At 39.3% G+C, this 17,404-nt stretch overlaps 1 protein-coding gene across 1 annotated transcript in view; it reads right to left on the bottom strand.

Annotated features, from left to right (window-relative positions):
* Positions 1 to 17,404, bottom strand: part of dpyda (dihydropyrimidine dehydrogenase a) — a 139,977-nt gene that overhangs the window by 100,183 nt on the left and 22,390 nt on the right. Inside the window, exons 2-3 of the mRNA XM_083550841.1 lie at positions 15,063 to 15,173; positions 5,544 to 5,626 (exon numbers count right to left, since the gene is read on the bottom strand). Of these exons, the coding sequence (XP_083406967.1) occupies positions 5,544 to 5,626; positions 15,063 to 15,173 (194 nt within the window). The remainder of the gene's footprint in view (positions 1 to 5,543; positions 5,627 to 15,062; positions 15,174 to 17,404) is intronic.

The raw sequence follows: 17,404 nt of genomic DNA, 5'->3' as shown, positions 1-17,404 counted from the left end.
GAGCAGAGGCAAATACCAGGATGACCGTCTTGACCCGGACACAGCGCAGTGAGAGCTGAAGGACTTCACACATTCTCCAACCCTGCATGCTAGACCATGACCATTTTCTACACATTCACACTCCAACAACCCACCCACCCACACATCCACACACACACACATACACACACACACACACACACACACACACACACACACACACACACACACACACACAAACTTCAACAAAATTAATTATTATTTGTCAAATACTAATCATACGAATAAATAGTGAACAGAGAATTTCTCTGACTCGGAATAGGCTTAAAAAGCAAAGACAACAACTGATAATATAATTTCCCCCCCTTTCAATCATTCAAACAGTTACCAACGTTACAATACTAGAGATACATTGCAGTTGTTCTATTTTAGGCTGAAAATGGCATTAGACATTATGATATTAAAAAATCTTTTCAAATACCAGACTCTCCTTCTACCGAGGCTAGAATGCTAAACAGAAAACCTGGCCACAATAATATTGTCTTTGGGCCTTTGGAATAAATAAAGCATACAAGCCTAATATGTATATTACTTTATAGTTTTATAAGTAATATAACAAAAAAAAAAAGAATGAGGCATTTTGAATGCAAGGTTTTAGACTTGATTCCTGTGTTGGTATTATGGATAAATATGACTGATGACCAACAGTGGCACACAGACAAAGGTCAGTAGAAGTGCTCCCAAGGTCCTGGCTCTTTGAAATTCAATAGAATTTTTTTTATGTCTATTGAATGTAGTGTGGGGAGGCTTTAAGGGCACCGTATTCCCCCAGTGAGTCCATTGCCCACCGAGCAGTGGCACCAAGGTTAACGATGGCCGCCACCCAGCCCACTGTACAATCAGAGTGAATCAAAGCACAGACAGATGACTGTGGCTACGCGCACATGTGCATCATGAGCTTTCATTTAGGTGTGAAATTGTAAGTGCAGCTCGTGCAATGCTCAGAGAGAAAGCGAGAATATGCAATGCTGCAGGGTCCGCAGCAGAGGAGCGCTGCACAGAATTTATTAGCCCCTGTCCCTAAAAGTATACCACAGCGCTCTGCACGTGTTTCAGCATCTGAATGCTTTTTTTTTTTTTTTTAAAGAAAAAAAAAAAGAAAAATAGCATTAGAATTTGAATTATAAACAGTGCAAGAAATGCCTTCTGGTTCATGGATTTAAAGAAATCCAGTGGCTGAAAGTCTCATCATTAAATTCTGTGAAGCTGCTTCGAGACAATGTCCATTGTGAAAAGCGCTATAGAAATAAACTTGAACTTGAACAATGTAGCGAGCAGTGTTACTAAAAAATAGTAACTAGTTACAGTTACTCGTTACTTCATTCAAAAAGTAACTCCGTTACTTTGTTGATTACTTACACCCAAAAGTAATGCGTTACTGTTAAAAGTAACTTTTTAGTTACTTTTTTAAAGAACCTTCTTTAATGTTCCCATTAATGCCCTTTTATGCGTTATGGTCTATACAAACACAAAACTGACAAACACAAAGTAATTTTTAAGCACTATTTTATTAAAGTCAGAGCAGCACAAACTGAATATATCACAAGGATTTCTGAAATAAATAACAAAACAAGCTGAATAATATATTCACAATCAAAAACTAAAGTGGCTTCTGCTGTTGTGTTGAGCTCTTAAAAATGTTCCTTTCACAGCTGAAGTATGAAAACTATCAACAATGTAGAACACAACACCGGGTTAGCGCATAGCTTCTAGCTCCTCAGGCATGGAGTTCCTGGAGGAGCTTCAACAGATTGGAGTTGCTGTTTATCGCAGTAGATGCGAGCTTCGAACCAGAAAGACACAGCTTACATTTGACTTAAAAGTTTTTGTCTTTATACTCAACTAAAGTGAAATAACGAGCATATTTCCACTTTGAGAAACTCGTCTTGCTCTCGCCTCGACTCGCCATTACTGCCGCACAGACCTGAATAAACGGAGACACGCCCACAGCGCGTCTTCTTCGTGTTCACAGTGGTTCATCCACCAATCCTACAATGCGTCTTCTTCGTGTTTACAGTGGTTCATCCACCAATCCTACAATGTGATGCTGCTGTAAGCAAGCTAGGCTGTAGTCTACACTTCAGCCGAAATTAATTAATTTATAAAAGTAACGGGTAACGCACCATACGGTAGCGTAACGGAGTTACTTTATTTTTACCGGTAACGCGTTACTAGTACTAGTAACGCGTTACTGCCCAACAGTGGTAGCGTGTTTGATCAAACTCACCACATGGATCATTTACTTATGGAATCTGTTGGTAAAACTTCAGCAACACAAAAGAATAATAGAAGATAAGACTTTCACGTTACTGCCTAAACCTCCGGCACTAAAGCCATCTATTTCAATCCTATCACTAACACAGGAAAGAGGCTGCTTTGGTTAGCATGGACTTGAGTGCTCTTTCACTATGTGCTCACTGCTCTTCATACCTCCCAAATAATGTTAAAGACCCACCACATTTTGAAACGGTGATGCAGAGAATCTTCTGCTCAAACTATCTGCCGAACCTCATGTTACTCTGCCCAGGTGCTTGTTCAGTCTCTTGTCATTTCAAGACTTGACTACTGCAACTCTCTGCTGGCAGGTCTTCCCCTGAACGCTATTCGTCCACTGCAAATGATCCAAAACGCAGCTGCACGACTTGTGTTCAACCAGCCCAAGTTCTCCCACACCACCCCACTGCTGCGCTCCCTTTACTGGCTTCCAGTAGCTGCACGTATCAGATTCAAAACACTGATGCTTGCCTACAAAGCCAAAAATGGACCAGCACCATCTTACCCCAGTGACCTCATCACACCTCCCACTGCATCACGATGTCTGAGATCCTCCAGCACTGCTCGACTGGTACCACCTTCTCTCAGAATGAGAGGTAAGTACACTTCACGGCTCTTCTCTGTTCTGGCACCTAGGTGGTGGAATGAACTTCCCCTAGATGTCCGTACAGCGGAGTCCCTGACTATCTTCAAGCGACGACTGAAGACCTACCTCTTCCTGAAATACTTAAATTAGCACTTTCCAAGTTTGTAGAATTCAAGGGTTATAGTTATATTAAGTGTGTAATCTTGTGTACCAGTGTAGATTTATTCATTACTAGAGACTCAAAGCACTTTTGTATGTCGCTCTGGATAAGGGCGTCTGCTAAATGCCACAAATGTAAATGTAAATATAATGGAACTGATCAATTCTTTATAATCAGTCATTATTATTATTATTATTATTATTATTATTATTATTATTATATAAATAATTGTTGTTGAAATAATGCACTTTTACATTTTCAGACAAATACCAATGGCACGAGGGAAACAGGGTCGACAAACAGCAAGAGAAGCAACACTGTTTTTTCCCCCACCGTAATCAGTAGATAATTAAAACTATTGGCCAGATTTATTCTCCACCATGTGCCTTTGGGTGAAAGTTTACGGATATTCATTCTGAATGTGCAGGAACATGAGTGTAGCATGAAATTGGCGAAGTGTAGCTAACCTTGTTAACTCTGGCAATTAAAGTCATGTCACAGACTCATATCCGCACAGTTACAGGCAGAACAACCTGAAACAAATACAAATGAGTAGTCTAACCTTCTCCATCTCTGCCAATCTCCTCTACCTTGCAGTGTGAACAGGACATTCAGCCCTGCCATGACAACAGAACATTACATGCTTCATCACAGGCTGGTTGCCACACATTCTTCTTTTTCTTGTCTGTCTCTGTTTTAATCACCACACATTAACTGGAACATACAAATCCTGGATAAAATTAAATCGTTAGACATCATGCTGAGCAGAAGTGTGAGCGGGATGACTGGTTTTCAAAACATTATATTCCAGATAGCGTAATTCTCAATATACTCAGTTCTGTGTTTCAGGTTAAACAACAGAAATAAAGCAGCACTTGCAGTGTTGTATCAGTGTCCTAAATATAAAAATGATTTAAATTTTCTAAATTAATTCAAAATAAACTTTTTTATTATTCTTATTTTTTTTGTCTTTTTTTTTTTTTTTTTTTTATATATTCACTTTTATTTATGCATTGACTTTTTTTGCCCCATGATGAACAAGAGAATGTTCAACATCACAGTGTTTCTTTTTCATGTTGGTTCATCAGGATCAGGACCTTGGCATGCATACACTTCATACCATTATAGTCCACTGGGGGGCCATGGCTTAGAGGTCAAAAAGCACTACAGAAACAAAAAAATGAAGTAAAACCAAAAGAATATATCATACATACATACATATATGTATGTATGTATGTATGTATGTATGTATGTATGTATGTATGTATGTATGTATGTTCATACATACATACATGCAATTTTTATAAATTTCATTTTTGTGGAGTTATTTTTTTGTTTAACATTCTGCTAAATCTCAGATTTTTTGTCCAAACTTCTCTATAAATCTCATACTACATCCACCATTAAAGTCCATAATCGAGATATTTTTACTTTGTTACTGAGGTAACAGTTAGGGTTAAATGCAGTCATTCATTAGATGCATTAACAAATGTGCTAAAGAAGATCCTCACAAGAATAGTACAGCAAATAGAAGCATGTATGTACTCTACACTGGCTGCCAGAATCTTAGAATTACAGAATTCGTCAATAATCTCACACAAACCGATTCTTCCTAAACACAGTTCCTCATGAAGGGAATTCAATTCATTATTATTTTGATGCTGATACTAGTTTTTGCCTCCCTAAAGATGTATTTATCTCTGAGCTGTTTAAATTTCACTAGGAATTAAGCTCATTTACATGCAGTTCTCTGTAATCCTCCTCTATCTTTTCTTAATGAAGTTAAGAAGATTAAAGCAGATTTTGCAACAGCCATTGTACACTAAGGATTTCTGGTCATCGTCCTACTGCACTCCATAATTCCATTTGTGATGCAGATCAATGAGATGAAAGTAGATGAAAATTCACATTTAACACACTCTCTACCCTCTATGAACACTGAGCTTGATAGTGTTTGGTAATCAGACCAAACACGGCAACACTGTACAAAGGTGGCACATTAGTATGATTTTCCTTCCTTACACAAGGTTAAGGGCTTGGGGTCAGTAAAACACTTTAGTACTTACAACTCCATTTATCTGAAGTGCAAACAAGTCACTTTTGGCTTGTTAGAACTGCTGTGTGCAAAAGAACCAAGGTGGTCATCAAGCAGAAGGGAGCAACATGTATAAGGCGTCCAAATTGAGCAGCCAGCAAAAGGCCTACCCCAGTGTGATAACTACTCCACAAGTACTTAATGCCCATTTTATATGATTACATAGTGCTAGAATGCAATTCACCACAGGTAGCCATAAAGCTGACACACAGCCCTAAGGAAAGACTCCTCCCTGTACATATAAATATCTCAGAAATGCCGGCCAAAAGGCTGCAATAAACTCATTTGTCCCTCCAGTAATGAAGAATGACTAGCCTCCGCCCTGCACACACTCATGCTCTTCCTCTTTGCCACATCTGTGATTGTTGCCATGGCGACCAGTGTCTTACCTCATGGCTTCCCGAAGTGCTCCGCGCTCGCTCAGTGTCGTGTGTTTGATGTCATCAAAATTGTTCTCCAGCTTCACGCAGCTCTGAGCGTGAGAGAGAGGATGAGAGAGACAGAGAGAAAAGGAGAGAGAGAGAAAGAGGGATGAGATTATAAGTAGAGGAAGTCATGCTATTTGTTTGGTTGTTTGTATCTGATGCATTTCATTGATCGGAGAGGTTATTACACACGCTTTGCACATAATCCACTCTGGTATTAACGCTAAGATTTCTCCCCCCCCCTCCCACTATCCCTTTAGCCGTTATGCAAATCAGGGCATACTTCCACAGGCTGGCTTTCACATTTCATTAAATGCGACGCTATCAAGTTGTGTCACAGTTAAAAATGCCGCAGTTTGAGCGGCTGGCATGCTGTTGTCATGGCGATCGGCCTCTCCAGCCCCTGACCCTGGAGGTAAGTGCAGGGCTGGAATGAGGCCTGCTGGGATTGACATGTGAGTGATTAGTGAGAGGACGCTTTTACCTCTCAGCTCCACTGATAAACACTGTGTCCCTCTCTCGTAGAGAACACACTCTGCCACATGCACACACCCTGATCCCCCTCTTACACTCAAGAGCAGGAGTCATTATCTCTGATAACCCTCACTGACAAACAGTCAACAGCTCCTATTGCACTCTCTTGTTCACTAAGCACACAACAGCATTGAGCAGTGGTAAAGTATTGACCAAAAGACACTACAGCATCCAGAAATATTTGCACTGATGTGAATGTGCAGGCTCTACAATTAACCAGATGTGAGAAAAAGTATTACTGTAAAATGGTGCATTTTGTAGTACAGTATGGCTTGTGGCTCAAGTCATTTAAAATTTTGCTTTATGAGAGCATAAGCCATGACAAATGCAGAGTTTTATATTGATATATGAAAGCCATGGCCCGCAGAGTGACTAAATACGAATATAAATTTCACCCAGGCAATGTTGCTGACTACATTGAATGTGTAGTCTTAATTCATGAGAAAGCTAACTCAGTTTTCCGCACAAAAAAAAAAGACCAAAGGCGGGTTGCGTTTATACAGAAATTTTATACATTTATATTCGTACAACAGAATGCTCAGCATTTCATATTGATATCTAATCTGCATGATTCCAAGCGCTTTGTAAGGAAGTAATTTCCCCCCCACTATCCTCCACCAATGTCTTTATCTAATCGAGTGGAATTAACAAATGAATTTTGCTTCTAGTTGTTCAAATATTTAAAACACAATGATGGGGAAAAAGATAATTATTGCACTGTTAAGACTTGGTGGGTGACATGATAAAATAGCACCCAGAAGCTGAGAGTTATACTCGCAGAATACGTTCTGTGGGCGGCCCACAATCATTTGCTCTTTGCAAACCTGCCACCAATTAAAATGTTCCTATAAAAAAAAAATAATAATAATAACATAACAAATATTTATACCCATTTGATTCACAATGCGAAACATATAACCTGTAGATTCAACACGTGCGTGTCATGTAGGGTGTAAATCAAATTGTAACAAAATATTTGGTAAATAAAAAAGAAATGGCCTGAAGTTATCTTACAGCAGATAAACAGAAGCAAATACACTAGCAGCTTCACCGTATTATTTATAGTGAATGACGCAGCGAAGTGAAAAGAGTTGCGACTGCTTAGGACTCATTTTATGATCCAGATTCACGTTAAATTGTACTAATTATGAGAAATCTTGCCTTGCACTTGATGCACGCCTTTCAAAAGGGGATTTCCGTCATCATTCCCCCCCCATGATGATTTTGAACGTATGAAAAAAATAACAAAAACGCATTCAATTCGCCATGGGTTCTACATCTGCGACTTGCGAAAATGACTTTAATGAAAGCTCATGACAGAGTCAAATCAACCATTATGAGTAAAAGCCACTCAGATTATTACTCGGTTGCTGCTAGTGTGCACAGCCAGCTGAGCGAGGCATAAAAAAGAGCCCTTTGTGTATTCCTCTGTACATTAAGAAGCATGGAAATATGCTGAGAGGAAAAAAAAAGACTTATTAGGGCTTTCTATTAACATCAAACCCCAACATTATTCATGTAATCTCCCTCCCCTCTACCGGGATGGCTTACACAGGGAAGCATTGCTAGTCTAATCCTTCGAGCTGTTGCTAAATCCTATGAGAGGGGAGTAGAGAGAGGAAAGCTCTGGGATTATGAGTGGGGGGTGAGGGCTATCTGTGTGTTCCAGCTGATAAAACCCATCGATCACGAGCCCAACAACACCTCCTTATTACATCCCCCGCCAAGCTGAACACCCTCTTTCCTCCTCTATATCCTGTGCAGAGCAGCAGGCTGGCATTGGTTCAGGTAGGGGCAATCAATGGCCAGGTTGATCAAGTGGCATGTAATGGTGCCAGGTTGTTAGAGATAAGTAACGGCTGCTGCTCTTGCTCACTGTTTCTCTTACTAATTTGCACTGTTACCTATACCAAGACAGGTGGCTCCTGGCTGCTGTGAGTGTCGCCCCCTGTTGGCCGACAGCACCAGGCAACGGCATGGGGTAACTAAAGCGTGTCTTAACACTATGTCTCTATAAAACCATTACGCTGATTTGACAAATACTCCTACAGTTGTCATAATAAATAAAGTGAGACAAACTTCTTTTGGATGCTTTAATATATTTTAAAGAGAGAGAAAAAAAAATAATCACCTACTTTTTTTAACATTCAGATGGTTTAATGAGCAATCTGTCTTCCTGGGCTATTAGTGGCATGATCCATTTACTTTTATCTGAGAGTGATGGAGTGGAGCATTTATTCTTCATTTTACTCTATATATTTCCCTTCAACAGTGGCACATAAACCTGGCACCGGTGCTGATGCAGCCTCATTCTCAATGCTCTATGCAAGTAGAAATGATTCCGCATGCAGAGATTAGAGTGCAGCGACTGGATCTATTGCTGCACACCTCTCTCTTTCAAATAGAAGAAACGAATGAAACATTGCAGTATTGGAACTGTAACTAAAAATACACAGGTTTTCTCTGGTTGTGCTCAATCTGTATCAGGGTTAAGATAAGTAAAGGCATAAGAAAACTAACGTGCTGAAGTTTTTAATCCATTAGAATGCATATATTACACTGTTGCATGTACAAGTTACATGTCACTAACATATATTTGACTAATATTTGCATATGTTGTATTTAATATGTATTAGAATGTTATTATAACATTATTATTTCATTCTTACTGTTACTTACTTTCTATCTAGCCATCTGTTTATAGATAATTGAATTTGAATTGAAGTATGTCATGACCCTTAAGTCATTTCATGATATCAGTTATGTGATAGCAGCTATAAACATTCATTCCTTTACCAGCTTCTCTTTACTTCTAACTTTTAAAGTAACTTAGACAAAAAAAAACCTAAAAACTAATATCTTATCATGTTGCTGGAAACCTGGAAAGCATGAACGCATCTATCCTGAACATTCTCCGGTGGAGCAAAACTTAAGTACCTTAACTAAACACTGATATCTGAGACTCCAGGGTCTTACACAAAAACTTCATTGACTGAGGAGTACATGAAAAAATCTGTCTATCGTTAGCTTAGATTTTGCAAATGCAAGTCTGTTGGGTGTTTCTATGAAAGGGACAACAAAAACATATAAATATAAGCATGTGTTTAAAATGAAAGTCGACATCGCTGTCACATGGTTGCTGCTATAAAAACGTCATCCCCACCCTCTGACCGATTTGATTTGAGAATTTAAAAGGGGTTGTGGTATAAATCACCTTTCCTGAAATAGAAGGAATTTGCTTCATTTGATCAATTATAAGGCAGAGACATTATATGGACAATGGTGTATGAAAACCTGACCTTTTTTCCCAAACTGCTGCCACAAACTAGGAGGCACACACACTTGTACCACTATGTGGTAGCTGTATATTTTCCCTTCATCTGAACTAGGAGACTCAAACTTGTCTACATAGCTTGGAGTGGAAGATCCTGAGAGGCCTGCTATAGAGTTCTGACCCCAATCCTACCAAACACCTTTGGGATGAATTGGAATGTTGACTGCACCACAAAGCTTCTCAACCCACATCAGGACCTGACTTTAATAACACCCTTGAAGCTGAGCACAAATCTGCACAAGCACACTCCAAACTCTAATAAAACATCTTCCTGAAAGATTATTATTACAGCAAATGGCAACTAAAAGTGGATTGGGATGTTCAAAAAACACACACGAATCTTATGCTCAGGTGTCCATAAACTTTTGTTCTTATAATGTACTAAAACATAATATCTCACCTGATTTACTCTAATTTGAGCATATTAATTGAATAAACGTGACTGCTTAATTGGATCTAAAGTAGAGGAAAACGATCTGTGCTGTAAATTAAAATGCAATGAGGGTATTTTTAAGACTTTATATTACAGTAGAGCTTGGCTATCTTCTTGCGCTCAGATGATTTGAAATATAATTTTTGAAACACAATTTCCTAATCAGTTTTATTGGCTCTCATTGAAGCAATTACTTCAAATCTATAAAATAAAAAATCTCCCAAAAGCTGCTTCCAGTAGCAGAGCATAGACACTAGACAGAAAAAAGCAATGACTATTAGGAGGGAGGGCAAGAAGAGTGCACACACACACGCACACAGAAACACACACAGTAACTCACTGTGGCTGTGGTAGTGACACACTTATCCTCTGGCCTGTATAGATGGCTTTTCTATCAGGAGGTATCTAACACTAGCACGCTGAGGGATTTCGCTGGGAGAGATTTAGAGTTTGCCGTTAAAGGCAAAGTAGATTTTATTTTATTTTTTTCTTGCTTGTCTTTCTCTTTTTGCTCATGTTTGTTCATGAGCTTGAGGGGGGGAAAAAATGCTCCTGAGTCTCACATACATACCTGCCCTTCACCCACTGCTCAGGATAAGCCTCTCATAATGCAATCTGGAGGCTCATTAAATTGGATTAGACTACACAAGCAGATTAATAAAACCGACCCATCGGTAAACAGTGAGGTTATATTCAAAAACAAAGGTTTCTTCTGTTTCCCATCTCAGCACCTGCTGCAGAACTTGGACCTGTCTGTGCTTTTCAGGTAGATGATATCTGGCTGCAACTTGGGCTGTTGAAGCAGAAAGACAAATATTGAAAAGCCTCTGGTCAGCTAATAGCTTCAACTGAAAGTGAGCTCTGTAAGGGATGACGCCTGCGAGGAAATGTTTCAAAATTACCTTGCTGACGACATGCCCTCGAGCTCGGAGGAAAGGAGTGAAAAATCCTAAGCACCTGAGTCCTGACAGACGAAGATAACAGCTGGCTATAGCTGCCATATTTCTCCTGAACTCATTTGGAATCTACAGACAGTCACTGTTCATAGATTCCCTATAAAATAAAGTTTACAGTCCCTCCAGCATTCGGGAGATTCCACGGAACAATTATGACGATGCTTCTGAGCCCAACAAAACTTATTTTAAGGATCAATAAAACGGTCATTGCTTTTTCTTTACGAAGAGGATAAATCTGCTTCGGCTCAATCAATACTGGAAAACTGTATTATCGTCACCAGCTCCAAGCACTCAGCATTCAGGGTAAAGGGCTTACTGGGTGTATTGGGGAATCGACACTGAGGAATGTATAGCATGAAAAATAACTCTGTTTTACTGCGTGTTCATAGCTACAGCAGATAAGGCATGAAACAGCTCTTATTCTTAGCGCTTTGCTACTATTTCAGTCATCGATAAATAAACAAGCAGGAAAAGAAAGGATAATACTTTAAAGCTGATGCTGAATTCTTTATTCTGATTGGTCAGAAAAGTGTTGATACATTTTTTAAATGGCTAGGTGTAGACAATAGGTTTATATTAATGTGTTCATTTTGGTTCATTACCATTTCCTTAGTAAGAATCCTTACAGGGACTTGTACATAAATACAATTAAAAAACATGAATAACTGTTGATATAGAGATGCCTTCTGTAAAAATCTGTCTATAAAGCACTTGTGGAAGGTGTTTCTAGAATCACTGGGAGAATTTTTAAGACAGATGACTTTCCAGTAATTAGTTATTATAAAAAGATGCATTTGATGTTCATTCATTCATTTATTAATTCATTTTCTCCCGCTTATCCGTAATTCGGGTCGCAGGGGCAGCAGTCTAAGCAGGCCCCCGCCTTCGACTGCTGCCCAATCCTCACAGCACCGTCCCTTACGGTCCCTCCTGCAGGTGGTGAGCCCACGGGAAGGCGGCCCCACGTCACGGACCTTGATATTTCCCTCGTAAGGGACCCCTGGAGCATAGAGGGTTAAGGGCCTTGCTCAAGGGCCCAAGAGTGGCAGCTTGGCGATACCGGGGCTCGAACCCCAGACCTTCCGATCGGCAACCCAGCGCCTTAACTGCTGGAGCCACCACTCCCCCGCATTTGATGTTTTTTTACTTAATAATCTTCAAGACATAAAATTATCCTTATGAGACTCGTTACAACGCTTAAGTGTTGAGGAATGAAAATAGTCAAACTCGTCTTTTCTGCAGCTGCAGTCTTGTTCCTTTAATAAAACTCCTTGTAAAAGGCCAAGGAGAATGTGCACTTTCAATAAACCACCTGTAATTTATACATCAAATACACAGAATAATAATAAATCATGTCAAATTTGTGATCTATTCCCATTTGATTAGGATGATAAATGAACAAGTTTTACTTAGCAATAGTACAGGGTGAGAGAATAATCTCTCAAACAAACCATCTTGTTTTGTGCCTACATTAAAAAAAAAAAAGCTGAAGTCTCAGTTGCCTTAAAAGACAGACGAGCTCTGTGGCCACCTGCCAAAAAAACAAACACTGGTCTTGAGAGATATTCCTGAGACTTTGACAGCATGTGCCTGGAATTCTAAGATAATTTTGTTTGACAGTGTGAGTGTGTGAGTGTGTGTGTGAGTGTGTGTGTGTGTGTGTGTGTGTGTGTGTGTGTGTGTGTGTGTGTGTGTGTGTGTGTGCGCTCACACGCCATGTTCTTATTGTTCCTTTTACCAAAGCACTGGTGTTAACAAGGACATGTGTTTCGATCGTCCATCTATAGTTCTGTATATAAAATTTTAAAATGGTAATTTTTATGACGTGTTTGAGGGTGCGTGCGTGCAGGCGTGTATGTGCGCACGTCTTGTTAATAGAGGTGGCAATGTAGGACACAGCTGAGGTCCTTGCTAGGAGATGAGGTGAAAGGTCTAAAACTGGTCTTATCACATCAGACTCACCAGCAGAGATGGCAAAAGTAGAAGTACAAGTAAAAAAACTCAAATAAAATGGCAGATACTAAAAGATAAAAGAATGAAAAATGTTGTTACCTAACGAATGTATCCAGGCTAAACAACCACCATATAGAACCCGAATTCCGGACATGTTGGGACGTTTTGTAAATTTGAATAAAATGAAAACTAAAAGATTTTCAAATCACATGAGCCAAAATTTTATTCACAATAGAATATAGAGAACCTAACAAATGTTTAAGCTGAGACATTTTACACTTTTATGCATAAAATTCAAATTTGATGCCTGCTACAGGTCTCAAAAAATTTGGTACTGGGACATGTTTACCATGGTGTAGCATCTTCTCTTCTTTTCAAAACAGCTTGAAGCGGTCTGTTTTTGGAGATTTTTGTTAGAATTTGGTCCCATTATTGCCTGATATTGGTTTCCAGCTGCTAAAGAGTTTGTGGTCGTCTTTGGCGTATTTTTCATTTAATGATGTGCCAAATGTTCTCTACAGGTGAAAGATCTGGATTGCAAGCAGGCCAATTCAGCACCTGGCCTCTTCTACAAAGCCATGCTGTTGTAATAGCTGCAGTATATGGTTTTACATTGTCCTGCTAAAATACACGAGAATTTCCCTTAAATAGACGTCATATAGACGAGCATATGTTGCTCTAAAACTTTTATATACCTTTCAGCATTCATAGTGCCTTCCAAAACAGGCAAGCTGCCCATACCCTATGCAGTTATGCACCCACATACCATCAGAGATGTTTGCTAATAACACGCTGGATGGTCCCCCTCCTCTTTATCCCGGAGGACACGGCGTCGGTAATTTCCAACAAGATTGACAAATTTGGACTTGTCTGACCATAAAACACTTTTTCACTTTGAAACAGTCCATTTTAAAAGAGCCTTGGCCCACAGGACACGACGGTGCTTCTGGATGTTCACATATGGTTTCCTTTTACAATGGGAGAGCTTTAGTTGGCATCTGCAGATGGCATGGTGGATTATGTTTACCGACAGTGGATTCTGGAAGTATTCATGGGCCCATTTATTAACGTCAAAGACACAATAATGCCGATGAGTGATGCAGTGTCATCTGAGGGCCTGAAGACCATGGGCATTTAACAAAGTTCTTCAGCCTTGTCCCTTACACACACAAGATTTCTCCAGTCTCTCTGAATCTTTTGATGATATTATGTACTGTAGATGATGAGATTTGCAAAGCCTTTGCAATTCGACGTTGAGGAACGTTGTTTTTAACGTATTCCACAATCTTTTTACGCACTTGTTTACAGATTGGAGAGCCTCTGCCCATCTTTACTTCTGAGAAACTATGCCTCTGGAATAAATCCCTTTATAACTAATCATGTTACAGACCTGATGTCAATTAACTTGATTAGTTGCTGGATGTTTTTCCAGCTGAATATTTTCAAAATTTTAGGCTTTTTCAGCTCTTTGTTTGCCCCCGCACCAACATTTTTTGTGAACGATATAATTTTTTTTTTTTTATTGCTCATTTTGTACATACAAAGTGTACAATTTCTCAGTGTAAACATTTGTTATGTTCTCTATGATCAATTGTGAATAAAATATTGGCTCAAGTGACTTCAAAATCTTAGTTTTCATTTTATTCAAATTTGAAAAAACGTCCCAACATTTCCGGAATTCGGGTTGTAGAACACAAGCAGAGAAAATATGATGATGATCAGGTGATCAGAAATGTCTCTGTTCTCAGTCATGTTTACATCGCTAAATCCCTCTGTCTCATCCACGTTAGCTGTACTTCTTGTTGCCTTCTGCCGTGCTCATTGTTTGCTTCGTAAAACTAGTTTACATCTGTGGTGTGTGAGAGCCAGGAAATTATACACCAGTCGTAGATTGAAAAAGCAATGACAAGAAATAGGTTGGTGGGCTGAAAACGATGAGAAGAAATGAGAAGAAAATGTATTGATCGTGCCAACAAATAGATTAAAATTAAAGTATAGAGCCTGGTTTGAAAATGTAATGAGTGAAAGTAGAAGGTTGCCAGAAAAATAAACAGTTGAGTAAAGAAAAATCTACTTAAGTACAGTAATGAAGTATTACTTTCCATCTCTGCTCACCAGACAAGATATGGTTCTTAGAACACTAGCAGACTATTTAAATATGGAAACAGTCCAAAGTCTTCACAACTTCGGTCAGTAAACATTTGTACAGTAGATACAACATCAGTGTTTTCATCTACGAGTGAAAGGTTAAAGGAACAAGGTAAGACACTTACATTACAGCCTTTCTCTACGTTCCTCTTCCAGTGCTTTTTCTCAGCTTTCTTGGCTGCAGTGGAGTGGAGCGCGGCATGGCTCTTCACCCTCGGATTGAGGGCAAGGATATTCTACACACACAAAGAGAAGAGAAAGACTATAAGAGAAGGTTTGCATCACAGCAAACATTTCACATCTTTGGCATTTTATGCAAAAGGGGATCAAATGAATAGTGGCTTTAACTTTGACTACACTTTTTTTTTTTTTTTTTTATGGGCGATCTGAAGATAAATTCTCAACTCAGAGCTGCAAACAGCTGTAAACAGGCGTCACACAGTTCAAGGACTTACTGTGCTGTACAGCCGAATCCAAATGTTTTTGCTTTCAAACACATTTCACTCTGGGCTGAAATGAAAGAATTGGCCTTCACAATGACCTTCACACATTATTAGAAATATGGCCTGCAGGTGCTCCAGCTTCATTAATCAGTGCCTTCCCTCATCACTGAGAGACTTCACTAAGCAATTTCCTATCTATTCAAACATTCACTCACTATCCACACACTATCCACATTTATGTAATTGTTCAATCGGTAGCACAGTGCAGAAAACAAAAGCAGAAAACAATTAAGAGGCAGTTCTGACACTGGAAACGCCTTGTTAAAAAGAGAGTTCAAAGAACAATGAACAAACCAGTTAGAGCTGAAAAAATGGCGATGGTAACACTAATAATTACTCCTTATGAAGGTGGTGAGCAAAAACGCAACACATCAAAACTTGAGGCAGATGTACAAACAACATCAGAAGACCACATCAGGTTTTATTTTTGTCAGTCCAGAACATTAAATTGAAACTACATTGGGCACCTATACTGAAATATTATAAACATCAGATTTTTTCTTTTTATATCTGCCCAGTTTCAGTAAGTGTAGAATTTTAATGATTACATTTTAGCTAACATACTTTAAAACAAGTTGTATTATTACACTTTAGCCAAAAGAAAAACCCTTAACCAAGACAAAATATTACACAAGTTCTAGTGGTGTTACAAATCCTTGACACCACATGAAATGATGAGGGCAATGCATTATTTAGCAGGAGGAAAATATTCAGTTGACTAAGTGCTTATTGTAAATCCCTCTCTCATCCCACAGGTTCTAATGAGCCTCTCTACTTGGCTGGAGTGTACCTCTGGTGACCCCCTACCTACCAGGCCTGTCTCCTGCCCACGCCCAATGAGACGCCCTGTTATCTTCACACACGTTCCATCGTCTTGACAGCAAACAGCCAAGATACATAACCATCCATTATAATCAGGTCTGCCCCCCCCCCACTCGCAATTCAGACCAAGTGCTCACAGAAGTGAATCTATAATTATGTCACTTTCCACTGTACTGTATTGCCTGCACAGTCCATACAAATACAAACTGCTTGTACATAGACATGGACCCACACAAGAGAGCAGCTGAGAGCACAAAATAGATAGTAAGGTTCTCTACACAGCAGTATGCATGGCTAATAAGGACATCTGGATAGGTTTCTGGACATATGCATGCAACATGGTTACACCATACAGATGCAGCAGATTTTCTGTCGCACAATTTATATATGCATTAGACTGAGGCAATTTAGATTTTGTGCAGTCCAACAATTCTGACATAGCGCTCCTCTGATTCGGGGTTTATCCTGCATATTGCAGTAGATGTTCACTGCATCAAAATAAATCCACTCTTCCCCATGAGCCCCTAGCAAAGCTATACATTATCTTTTAGATTTCTGTTTTCCATCTTTTCTTTCGATTTTACCCCCTGCCCAAGCTGGCCACCAGCAAGCCACCTCAATTAGTGTCCCGCAGGCAATGTGACAACACATAAAGCTTTGTCTTTTCATATTTTCACAGTAGGCTGCGATGAAAGCCCATTTCGAATGGAGGTATGTGGCGTTGAAAAGGGCAGGTAGATGTTCTCTAACCTGCCTCTCTCCTGCTGCGCGCCGGCCACCTACATCTCATGCTAAATGAAATGTCCCGCTTTATGCAATGACAGACATCATCCTATTAATTCTTTAATTTCACACCTAATAAAATGTAGTTAAAGCGCTGCGTGAACTACATATTGAAACAATAAAAATACAGGCTTTATTGTGTGTTATGGACTACATTACCTATTCATTTTCATGTAATGCAGTGTGGATAAGCCAATATATTCTTAGGGCAGATCCTTTAGGTAAACTGGAGGAGGTAATGGCATGGTTGCTCAGAAAAGTGGAATAAGACACTCTTGGGTTCCACTGACAATAATCATTCTACAGCTATGGGAGACTATATAAAAAATTAAATCACATAAAATAATTGACAATACTAT

This window comes from Silurus aristotelis (assembly GCF_946808225.1).
Source record: "Silurus aristotelis genome assembly, chromosome: 1".
In the NCBI taxonomy this organism is placed as follows: domain Eukaryota; kingdom Metazoa; phylum Chordata; class Actinopteri; order Siluriformes; family Siluridae; genus Silurus; species Silurus aristotelis.
Note: the sequence above shows the minus strand (reverse complement) of the source record. Positions and strands in the feature narration are given on the sequence as shown.